The 13,272-nt window shown below is 37.2% G+C and overlaps 1 protein-coding gene across 2 annotated transcripts in view; it reads left to right on the forward strand.

The window, feature by feature from the left end:
* The window catches only part of sulf2a (sulfatase 2a), a 96,282-nt gene that overhangs the window by 61,609 nt on the left and 21,401 nt on the right, over positions 1-13,272 (forward strand). For both annotated transcript variants that reach the window (XM_028446991.1, XM_028446992.1), the window contains exons 4-7: positions 3,884-4,123; positions 4,191-4,342; positions 5,793-5,962; positions 11,164-11,314. In XM_028446991.1, the coding sequence (XP_028302792.1) occupies positions 3,884-4,123; positions 4,191-4,342; positions 5,793-5,962; positions 11,164-11,314 (713 nt within the window). The remainder of the gene's footprint in view (positions 1-3,883; positions 4,124-4,190; positions 4,343-5,792; positions 5,963-11,163; positions 11,315-13,272) is intronic.

Consider the following 13,272-nt stretch of genomic DNA (forward strand, 5'->3'; position numbering starts at 1 on the left):
ACACGTGTCAAACTTAAAGCCCAGGGGCCAGTGGCAGCTGACCAATAGAGGGCGCTAGGGCGCCGCCCCACCACGTTTGTTTGAGTGAGACATAAAAAATAATAAAACATTATTGATGAATTAAAAATACTACGTAACAGATGTATGTCTGTATTTAGATAATCTGAATAAATATTATATAGATCATGATGATGTGTGAAGTTGTTTCGTTCATCTGTGTCTGATTGGTGACGTGTTTCCTGCTTGGAGCACAAAAATCTTTACCGTCCACTCTTGTTCAAAGTATTTACAGTAACGCCTCTTCACTATGAGTCTATGGAGAGTCTCTGGGCGCAGTTTACCTGCGTCCCGAGACACTCTGCGGCTGTGCAGAGTTGAATGCTGCCGTAACATTTACACAACGCCTCCTCCCGCCACGGGAGGGGCTGACATCACAGTGGTCCGTCATAAAGTGGCTTTGACAGGTGAAGCCGTGGAACGTTTGAAGACGCAAAATAAGGACAGGTAGAACCCATTTAAAGCACTTTTCAGAGAAGGCAAAGAAACATGAACAAACTAAATTTGATGATTGTCCATATTTTGTAAACTAGGTCTTAAATGATATATTGTCAGGTCTTAAATTATGTATATTCATTTACCACTTCATTTTTCACCCCTCGTTTTTATTTAATTACTTGTTAAACTAACTAAAACTGGAAAAAAGGTCAAATCTGAAGAACAAAATTAAAAAACAAAACAAATTATATTTCAAGAAGTATAATAAACCTGACACACACTCACTCACTCTATTGTATATACCAGAGTTTCTCAAATCAGGGTACGTGTACCCCTAAGGGTACGCGATGGCACTACAGGGGGTACTTAAGAAAGAGAGAGAAGAAAAATCATCAAATGACAGCATTAAAAATATGGGGTTTTATAATGTTTATTTCTTTAGTTCAAAATTATAATAATGCTAAATATTACCAGCAATTCACAAAATGACAATAAAAACACAAAATAAGAGAAAAATATACTGAATAATAAAAACAACAGACAACCAACAACAAAATACACAAAATGACACCAAAAACACACACTAAGAGATTAAAATACTTACTATTACCAGCAACACACAAAACAACAACAAAGATACATTACTACAAATTACAGAAACATAACAGAGAAACATTCAAAATGAAATTAGAAACAGACTGAGATGGAATAATTTAAATAATACCAACCACACACAAAAACAAAATACACAAAATGAAACCAGAAACACACGCATTGACACATAAAACCCACAAAATGAAGATAGAAATGATACTGATTAGAACATTATATGAAAAAACAAGGATCATTCTCCTGGTCCCACGTCAGGAGGGAGATGACCATAAATAATAAAAACTGTAGAAATAAATCTATTCATGAGGCACTAAATACTGTTTTTATTTAGATTATTTAAAATGTGTGTTATCACTCATTCATACCATCATTATGATTTATAGTTGTTTTTTCATAGTATTCTCAGCAAAATGTGGTCGTTGGACATAAGGGGGGACTTGGATTCAGAAATGAGAGAAAGGGGAACTTGAGCCAAAAAAGTTTGAGAATCACTGGTATATACTACTAGTATATACTATATTTGTTCTTACTTGTTTATGGGTTTGATGACTATAAATGTGGTTAGTTTGAAAGCAGTTCTGTAAGTGCAATTGTCCTTACTTGTTTGTTCAAAGCTACACAAAACCTGTTTTTGGTGTATATTTTGGAGTCGCACCGGCCGCCACTGCCGGGGGCCAAATCCGACCCTTCAGAGTATTCAATTCGGGCTGCAGCAGAAAGCAAAAATGTTAGAGGACAATAGTCCAGACTGGACTATTGTAATGGTCTTCATCAAACATCTACAGCTGGTTCAGAACGCTGCAGCTCGGGTCTGAACCAGAACAAAGAGGTCAGAACACTTTATTCCAGTTTTAAAGTCATTACACTGGCTCCCAGTCAGCCTCAGAATAGTCTTTAAAGTTCTGCTGCTGGTTATAAATGTGTGAATGGGTTTGGTCCAGAATACATCAGTGACATGTTAGTCAGGTATGAACCCAGCAGGTCTCTGAGATCTATGGACACAGGTCAGATAGTGGAGCCCAGAGCTCACAGTAACCATGGTGATGCTGTGTTTAGTTGTTATGCTGTAAAGAAGTGGAACAAACTGAAGTCAGCATCTAATGTGAACATTTTTGGAGATTTTTGGTCATGTTGTTGATGTAATGTGTTTGTTGATTATTTGAATTGATTTTACTGATGATTTTAAATGTTCTTATTGATCTTAAACAGTTGAATGTTTTATCATGTAAAGCACATTGAGTTGCCTTGTGTATGAAATGCCTAGAGAAACCATTCATCAGTGTGTACGTTCTCCAAAATACTTAACAAATTCAATGAAACTCCACAATATTAGCGTAACAAACATTTTCCCCATGCTTATAGGACATGACCTTCTCAAATTGTTCAAAAAACAATTGTCTTCAAATTTTCCACAAAATGTCCCTAAATTACATAAAAATTGGGTCACAAAATCAAAAAAAATTGAAAGTCAAGATCCTGCAGGGATTGATCTGTCATTTATTGCGTTGATATTATCAGTGCGGTACAAATTTTATAATTTATATATACATGAGTGTACACAAGTTGTCATTTTTTACTGAAAAAGCTGCTAAATGATCTATAAATCAGGCTGAATGTTTCACTCTAATAGAAAACAATGTGACATCATCAATCACGTGATTTGAAGATGGAGGAACACAGGCTCTGAAACTGTAAAGTAGTCCTGTTTTTAAAAGTTAATAAATCAAAATGATAAACATAGACCTTCTAATAAGTACATTTCAAAGGATCTGGGCCACATTTGTGAAAACAGTGGAGGATTTAAGTCCAAAATGTTTGTCTATAAATGCATAAATAATAATGCAATATTTAATTATTAACATCATTTAAGCATTTTTGGGGATTGTATTACATTTGATCCAAAATTGTACAGATTCCTGTGCAAATCTTTGCATGGAGGTAGCTTAGCTTAGCGTCTAGCTAATCTACACTAGGAGAACAGCCTGCCTTTGAAACATGGCATAAGAGACGTTTGAATTTTTAAACAAGTAGACTTTGAACTTTGGAAATGTCAAGATATACAGTTTGACAGTTTGACCGAGGAAGCCGTTAAAGAGGTTTCAGACGAAGGATTTAGAAACTGAAGTTAGCTCAAACACTGGCAAAGTCCAAGTGTTAAAACGGGTTGATTCGTAGTAATACTAGTTCATCTTAAAACATGATGAAACAATACAACATGTTTACAATTTTCCAGTGCAGCTTGATTGTTTAAAACACTTTTACTTTGAAAATAAATATATACTTTGTGTTTTTGTGCAAGTGAGGACTCATAGTTTTAAATTTAAATCAGTTACTGTAAGTCATTTTACAAGATAAATTAAAAATACAAGCATGGACTTGATTAGTCATGATTTGATCACAGGAATTAATGCCAGTATTAAACCAAAACTTTAAAACTTTGCCCAGAAATCATTACCGTAATTCATTGCTTTCCAAACTATTTGGGGGCGTGACCCCATTTTCATATGAAAAATTACAAATACAGAGTAGCTATGATTAGTGACTAAATCTCAGGTGTTTTTATACTGCACTAGGTTTATATTTAAGGAAACGTAAAGGAATACAGTTTTTTGAGTTTGTTAGTGTGTTAATTTAAAAAAAAAGGACAAATGAAAAATGTTTTTTATATATACAAAAAATTCTATCAATACTACACATTTCAAGTGACCCATTTGAATTCCAGACAACCCCAATGTTGTCGTAATTCAAACCCTCTCATCAATCCTTTCCCTCCCAGGCTCGATGCAGGCCATGAACAAAACTCGCCAAATCCTGGAGAAGGGCGGCACCCTCTTTTCTAACGCCTTCTCCACCACGCCCATGTGCTGTCCATCGCGCTCCTCCATCCTGACGGGGAAGTACGTGCACAACCACCACACCTACACCAACAACGAGAACTGCTCGTCACCCTCATGGCAAGCCCACCACGAGCCGCACACCTTCGCCGTGCACCTCAACAACTCCGGCTACAGGACGGGTGAGCGCCACTAAATACAACGAGGATGAATATTTACAGTGCAGCTCATGTTTTCTTCTTCTCTCAGCCTTTTTTGGGAAGTATCTGAATGAGTATAACGGCTCCTACATTCCCCCTGGATGGAAGGAATGGGTGGCTTTGGTGAAAAACTCTCGCTTCTACAATTACACGCTCAGTAGGAACGGAGTGAGAGAGAAACACAGCAGCGACTACGCAAAGGTACGGACGGACTTTTTCAATTATCCATATTCAATTACAATTCAATTATTGTAGTGCAGTGACTAGCATTTTTTCCCATTACAATGAAAGTTTTTTATCCTCAAAGTCAATTACAATTACATTCTCAATAACAGAAGTTCAATTACAATTAATCACTATTACTGAGCCTTGAATGAATAAGCCTATAAAATGTAGAGCTGAAAGTAATGGATTACAAGTACTCACGTTACTGTAATTGAATTGATTTTATAGGTACTACTTTCAAAATCAGTCATTTTACTTGTACTTAAGTACGTTTTAAAAGAAGTAAAGTAATTTTACATTTCTACACCCATCGTTACTATTTTAATAATTGTATATTTTTGTTTTAAAATGATCAACGGACATTGTGAAACTACAAAAAAATCAAATGACAACAATCAAATGCATCACATCATAGCCGACCAATCAGATTAAATGTAATGTACCACACCAAAGCAACATTGAATGTTGGTTATTTTCTCACTTTTAGAGTTCATAAATGTAGCTATATTTCTTAGAGGCTGAGATTTATTTTAAATTTTGAATTGAATTCATTTTTGTTTGTTTTTTTTTGTTTTTGTTTTTTTAAATGCACATTTTGATAAACTTTTAATTTCATACGGACGTTTTTGTGGAAATTATAAGTTTTAAGTTTATATATTAGATGTTTATTGTATGTAAGGGAACCGTGCCAAGAATTATTACCAAAAATCAATGTGGGGGTGAATTTAACTAGTAACATTTACTATTTAATTAAGTTACTTGTACTTGTGTATTTTATGTATGACTTACATGTAATTCTATTTAAGTACAATTTAAATGAAGTAACTTGAGTAGGATATGTCAGTACTCTTTACACCTCTGATAAAATGTAACCTTCCTCTTGTGTTAGCTTTCTGTTAGCATCTCTTATGATGATGAGTCTTAAATCAGCTGTAAAATACACTAAAAACAAATATCTATCATCTAATTTCTTTCCAATTTTTTGGTTGCCTTGTTCGGCTTCCTAATCAATGAAAATATAGGTTATAATATTTTTGGTGTGGGCGTCTGAGCCTTTTTTTAAGTTGCTAAAATGTGGGAAAGCTTGATATGAAACATATTTTAATAATTGTTAACTACATATGTGTAGAGCAGTACATAGAACTGTTACATGGTTCCCCAGTTTTGCTAATTATAGAATTTTCATGGCAATTTCAATTACAAAGTGAATTTAATTACAGACGTTTTTTTAAATTACAATTGCAATTATAATCACGCCATAATTGTAATGAATTAATTGAGCCCAACCCTGCCACACATATTCTACTGCACCTCTACTTTCCGTTGTCGTTATGTTTGAAGAATGTAGTCGTGCCTCGCTAATGCGTATGTGGCTAATCAGTATTTATAAGCAGCCCTCATTCACTGACCTCTATCCACTGCACAGGACTATCTGACCGACCTCATCACCAACGACAGTTGTAACTACTTCCGTATGTCTAAGAAGATGTATCCTCACCGCCCTGTGATGATGGTCCTGAGCCACGTAGCTCCACACGGCCCAGAAGACTCCGCCCCTCAATACAGCGCCATGTTCCTGAACGCATCACAGCACATGTAAGAGAACGAGAACACTGAGTCTTTGTTATATTCCAACTCTAGGAACTCGTGTATATGGATTTTAGTTCTTCAGAATTAGTCATTTTTATTGTTGTTATAGGAATGGCTTCATACACACAACAATACTGTGTTAAATTGACATATATAGTCTTTTTTTTTTTTTAAATTGCATTGCCACGACAATGCAAGTGGGAACACAAAAAATAGTTTCCAACTCCTTTGGCTGTATGTGTTAATTATCAATGAACACAAGTTTTGTACACATTACCAAAAGCTTAGATATCTGTAGGAATGAACAGCATTACATTCACTCACTGAGGGTTTAACAAACTACAATTACAGTCAAATTTACAGACATTGTGCAGAGCAAGATTCAAACCAGGATCTACTGACGATTGTTCTGAGAATGGTAGAAGCAGGCTCTGATCACACTGAGCTAAAGCTGCACAGAGAAGCAAAGTAAGGGGTGAACGCTAAGCATTCCCACTAAAAGTATCATTTTAAGAAGGAAGAAGATTGTAACAACATTTTAAGCTACAAATTGTGGCTGTAGCTGCAGGATTAAAGCTTTAACAGCAGTTTTTCCTTGTAGTTCATGAGCAGCAGCTGTCACACTGTAGCAGACCTAATCAAGCACTCTAGCATGACAAACAGGGTCACTTCAAAAATTAATATACATTTTTTTTTTTTTTTGAAAGTGCAACCACTACAAAGTGCATAGGTCTAGGAGTAGAAAGTGAACAACATGTTGGCGCTGGAATTGTGCATTTAAGTATTGACAGATGTTGCAGTTTACATTAAAATCATAAAACTTATTATTACATAAAAAGTGAAAGACTTTTGACATTTGAATGGTGTAGATCGGTTAAGAATTGGCAGAGTGATAGCTTTGCATAAATAAATGTAAACATATGTCCAGGTTGTGTGAGGTAGAACCCCCTTAAGCTTTGTGCAGTAAACCGTTTTCTTCAATGAAAAACACATTTGTTAGAATAATCCAATTCTTTACTTGATAGAACAGTTTTGTCCAACATTGTGAGCTTGGAAAGACTCAAACAGACCCCTTCCACTCCTTTCTGTTCAGCATGTTTAAAATGACTCACTGTAATCTTTAAAGGTAGATCAGTAGCTTCTGCAGAGCTGCAGGATGACACGTCTCGTTAGCTTCAGACGTGAAGGAGCAGAGAAACATCTAGAACATGGGATTGGACAGGAGCTCTGTCTTATGGACGCGTATGGAGGATGTAATGGCTTCTACATTGTTTTTCTCTCCCTTGTGATCCGTGTTATTCTCCATGAAGTCCATGGTTTACTGATCACTGTGACAACTAAGTTTCACAGCCACTGGAACATTCTACAACAGGCACAAGTAGCTGTAAACTGTTTGACTGCATTTGCATATTTGGCATGAGCTGAAGGTGAAAGAAAACATGTACACGAGTACATTTTTACATTTCCACTTTCACAGCTCTGTGCAGGCCTTTGCCAGTCATTCACACGTTCACACTCTCTTTGAAATGACCCAGAATGACACACATTTCATAATCTCAGCTCCCTCCATCGTCCCCTGCTGTACTGTGCTGTTTTTTATCCCAAGATTGGTTCCAAACTGTTTGCATCATGTGGTGACTTGAGCCCAGCGGTGGGCAACTGTTGTGAAACTGGGGGAGCATCTGGGCCACAATATTACAATTCTTGTCAGCATTTAGAAAAATAACCGATCTGAGCATAAATACAGTACAAAGTACAAACATTTGTACCTGTTTTTGCTTCATTTTGTCATTTTGTGTCTGCTTCCATTGTTTTTGGATGCATTTTGGAATGTTTTTATTGTTGTTTTGTATATGTATCTCTTATTTTGTGTGTGTTTTTGTTGTGGTTTTGTGTGATTTGAGTCATTTTTTGTAGTAGTTTGGTATATTTTTTCTTTTGTCTCATATTTTACAAGTAATATTGTGTAAATTTAACCATTTGTGCTGCTGTTTTGTATGTTTTTCTATTAGTTTGTGTCTTTTTACAATAATTTTGTGTATATCTGCAGTTGATTTGTGTGTGTTTCTGTCATTTTGTGTGTTTTTGTTGTAGTCTTGCGTGTTGTACAAGTAAATTTAGCATTTTTGTTGTTACATTGTGTTTTGGAGTCATTTTTGTTGTAGTTTTATATATTGTTACATCATTTTGTGTCTTTGAGGTAATTTTGTCTCTTTTGTCTATTTTTTGTGACTTTTTTTCAGTTACTTTGTCTATTGCTCTTGTCTTGTAGGTTTGTGCTTTTGTCTTGTGTATTTTTTTTGGAATTATTACATTTAGATTGAGGGCCACACAAAATGACGTGGCAGAGCCGCCAGTGGACCACAAATGCATTAGCCGAACATCTATATGAAGTTTTTCAAAATGGCATCATTTTGTAAGCCACTATTAAAGACAGTGTTTAGCGATTGTGCATCTTTACATTCACCGATCACTTTCCTCACTCTTTGTTCTCCTTGCTGCTTGTCTGGTGCTGCTAGCTATTAGCAGACCTAATATTAGCCTCTCGGGATGTATCCAAGGCCAGTAATGAGTCTGCTGTTCCCACCTCTACCCTTTTCCCTTCTTTCTTTACTTCCCTGCTCTTGCTTAATCTAATCCCTCCAGCATCATTAACTTGTGCCACAAAAGCTTTATACACAGAATATTCAGGAGATTCGGCCCCAGTGTCTTCGTGCTAACTTTTAATTGCTCGTTCCCGATAAATCCGCTCTCCCTCAGGGAATGCTTCCACAGAGCCTTCTTCTTCTACTATTTTTCTCTTTCCATCTTCTTCCGTCCTATCAGCACAACCACACACAGAGAGCCCAGCGGCTCAGTCCTGCTCATCACCTTGGTACCTTTCATACAGATTGCCATTGCAAATGGAGCTGAGAGAGATTCGCAATGCTTAAGAAGTGAAATCGATCTCATTAGCTATTTAGCAGGTTTTATTTTGAAATAATTAAAATTCCATATAGCTTGGAGTTGAATATTGATCCATCTGTGCTGGGTTTGTGCTGGTCCATCGATTGCAACACTTTGCTCTATACATGCCTTATGTAAGCACCACTTTAGCGTTTGATAAACAGTTTTGTTGCTACTTTGCAAAGAAAGGAATGCACAGATCCATTGTGAAGCGCACAATGGTTGTTCGCAAACGGAGACATTTTCTACAATCCATCGTACCAATGATTTACGCATTTAAGCCACTGTTTTTACAAACGTGGCTTAAAATCTTTGATATATCCTTATTAGAAGATCTATGCCTAACAAAATGTATTATTTTGCATCATATTTGTTTTAATAACTTTTAAAAATAGTACTACTTTATCGTTTTAAAACCTGTGTTCCACCATCTTGAAATCATGTGATTGATGATGTCACACGGCCCCACTGCCTGTAAACATACCATTGTTTTCTATTGGAGTGATCATCTATTATCATTTTGCAGCTTTTTCAGTCAAAATTACAACTTTTGCTGCTTTTGGTTGCTCTAAATAATCAGGAGAAGTTAAAGATGTCAAAGTATCTTTTTTGTTTAACGAAAGAGTATAAAAACAGCTGAGACCCGAAAAATAATCTATGACTGCAGGGGGCGACAGTTCCAACTCTGCGGTTTGGTAGTAGACAGTGAAGCAGAGAAGAAAAGCTCAGTGCGCTGACATGCTCTGATGGCTGAAGTTAGCGAGCAAATCCCGGAATGTTGAAGACGCAGAAACCCTAAGGATAAAAGTCCTTTTGGGTGGGAGTTACGTCGACATCTTTAACTTTTTTTCATTATTTAGAGTAGGGACATCAAACTCCTCTTAGTTCAGGGGCCAAATCCAGACCTGTTTAAACTCAATTTTAGGTGAGGAAAAAAAGAGCATTGTCATCATCATTGTACCTTAGTTTTCAATAGAACTTCACTTAAAAAATTCTTGATTTTCATACCAATTTTTACAAGCAATTGCAAGATTTGTAATTTGCAATAAAATGACTGCATTCATGTGATATAAACAAAGGAAAAATACCTAAAAATATTGTAGAGCTTATTAAACTGGATTATTTGAGATATCTACAACTGGAGTATTTGGTAATTTACACAATAATTCATGTTTTCTCTGTCATTTTCACTTTCTTCTGCGGGCCAAATTAGATGCTCTAAACGGCCGGATTTGACCCCCCCGGGCTTCGAGTTTGACACGTAATTTAGGGAAACCAAAAGCAGCTTGTCAGTTATCATTTTAACCGAAAAAACTGCTAAATGATTTTAAAAGCTGCTAAATGATCTAAAAATCAGGCTGAAGGTTTCACTCCAATAGAAAACAATAGGATGTTTACAGGAAGTGTGGCCATGTGATATCATCAAACCTGTGATTTAAAGATGGCGGAACGCAGTCTCTAAAAGTGTAAAGTAGTCCCATTTTTCAACAAAAAGAACAGGTAGTGGTGAGCCCGCCTGTCCGTGCAGTACGTTTTGCGGGTGGAAATGCGCTCGACCCTTGGAACAAGTGGCAAGTTGTGTGTCTGTTGAAAACGTGAAAGACATCTACATGATTAGAATTATGGTAGCAGGCATGCTGCTGATTGGAGCTGGCAGCTTTTTGACCTATCGCAAAGTCCCTGTTTTGTCAGCAGCTGTTTTGGGAATGCTGCCAGTCATTTCTAAAGGATGGAGCAGGGCTCTCAACACTCAGACTGGAACGTATTCAAGGAATTGATTCCACCTTGGAGAAGTTGAATGCCCGCCTCCTCTCCGCCACCGCCACCTGGAACTTTGTTTCTGAACCAAATCTACTCAAGGTCGTCACACGTTATCTGACTGTATCAGAAATGAAGCAAAGGGAATATATTTCAACCTACTCTCCCTCCCTGCAAGCTACAGGAGAGGTGGATGAAGCTCCCACAAGAGGCTGCATGCGCGTTCTCCCGCCCTTGTCCTCCATTGTTATCTGTGATTGTCTTTCTTGGACGGGATGAAACTGAAATGTAATTTTGTTGCTCTGTAACATGTGCAATGACAAATTAAAGCTGATTCTGATTCAGATTTTTAAAAGTGAATAAAACACGTAATGCAAAATAACGTGTTTTGTTAGGCATAGATCTACAAAATACATTTCAAAGGTTTTATGCCACATTTGTAAAAACAGTGAAGGATCCCTTGACATTAAAAAAAACCACTTTTCTTTTGTATTTTTTTGCAGAACCCCCAGCTACAACTACGCCCCGAACCCAGACAAGCACTGGATCATGCGCTACACTGGCCCCATGAAGCCCGTCCACATGCAGTTCACCAACATGCTCCAGCGCCGCAGGATGCAAACGCTGCTGTCTGTGGACGACAGCGTAGAGAAGGTCTGCACAGATCCATGTTCAGGCAGAGGCAGAAACGTTACGCATTACCTCAGACAGCCTCCAACTCCTCAGAGACGTGTGCTTGTTCTGACAATGTGATGTATTCACCCACGCTACGGATAAATTGTTCAAGCTTTTATCTCCTGGAACTCGCAGAATTGATCTGAGCCATTGAGCACGAGATATGGTCAGGCTGTTACATCCATAGATATTTGGACACACCAGTGACATGTTTTTCACTATATCTGCTTTGAGTAATATTGCAAAAGATTGGAATCTTTTCAAAGCACCAAAAGTAATTTCGGCTGACAAAACAATCTTGATTCCTGGAGATCCAGAGCCCCACCACATTAGTAAAGTGGTTTATAGAAGGTTTCAGCATGTAGAAATAGTTCTCTAAAACTTCCTAATCATTCAATCATAAGTCAATCTCACAGAGAAACATGAAACTGTCACAGAAATAGTTTGACTTTTCGTGCGTGTCGCCACAAATTCCATATTTTTTTCATGCTGCATAGCACAACTTTAAACCTCATTGTGTTTCAAGCATTATATGTTATTACAACACTTGATTCTAATAATAATAATAATGCATCAATTTTATATAGAAGTTTTTTGGACACTCAAAGTGCTTTACAGAAATAACTGATTATTCTTTCACTCCACACTTAGTGGTGGTAAGCTACTATTGTAGCCACAGACTGACGGAGACAAGGCTGCCATAGTGCGCCATCTGCCCCTGCGACCACCACCAACACTCACTCACACACTACATTCATACTAGGCAATGTGGGTGAAGTGCCTTGCCCAAGGACACAATGACAGATACCACTGGGGTGACTGTCCTCCACTGTGGCACCTGGAATTCTCAGTGGTCTCCATCCAACTACGAACCAGGCCCAGACCTGCTTAGCTTCAGAGGTCTAATGACAGGCTGGTATGGCCACAAAAATTCTGGGTTTGGGTTGTGGGTAATGTGATAACTCATTAAAATGCATCGCTTTTTAATCCCTACATACACAGCATAAAATGTCATGTCATTAACTGTGTTTCCATTGCCCTTGGAAATGCACAAAATCTAAATAGTTCAATAAAAACTGGTAATGGAAACACTTGACTTCACAAAAAAACTTCAAATATCGCTCAAAGGTTTTTACACTTTCATGAGGAGGTTTTTCAGACGTTTCCATATTGGAAAATAGAGCAATAGCTCAATGGAAACACTTTGTCCTCAATTACACGTCACAGGATGTGACGTACATGGTCACCTGACCACATCTTTCCAAGAAAACATGTCGTGAACAGAAGAGGAGACCGGGACATTTCTTAGCATTAAACGTAAAAACGTATCAGTGCCACTTTAGACGTGAAACAACAAAGGAATGCAGAGGTGGAGCGTCCATTTTCCTGCTCACGGATTGAGATTTAACAAGAGTTACAAGACTCCAAAACAACCTTTACTGGAAAGACGTTCACAGCGCAATTATACTTTGGCGAAACGTTAGAAATATTGTTTTTATTTTGTGAAACTGGGCTGCTAATTATATTGTTTTAGGTAATGTTATTATACCGGTAATATAATAACTCAAAATGCTTCAAAACACAATTATTGTCAATCTGCGCTTCACTGTGTGGATTGAAAATAATTAATTGCATCATAACAATTATATGAAGGCAGAATCAGGTCAAACACCTGACCTGAAATTAATTAAGCCTGTAGTTCACCCTTAGAAGACAATACGGAGGGAATATGAGGAGGTGACGCCCACTGCAGTAAGAGACGAGCAGAGCGTCTGCTGATGTCAATGGGTTCAATTTTTCAGGCTGATAGATTATATACAAGGGATTTGCAGCAAATGTTGGAAGTAATATTGACTTATCATGGTATTTAATCTAAATAATCTTCTCTTAATAACACATTTAGAGCAGAAATACAATCTAGACTGTTAACCTGATTT

This window comes from Gouania willdenowi, chromosome 5 (genome assembly GCF_900634775.1).
Source record: "Gouania willdenowi chromosome 5, fGouWil2.1, whole genome shotgun sequence".
In the NCBI taxonomy this organism is placed as follows: domain Eukaryota; kingdom Metazoa; phylum Chordata; class Actinopteri; order Blenniiformes; family Gobiesocidae; genus Gouania; species Gouania willdenowi.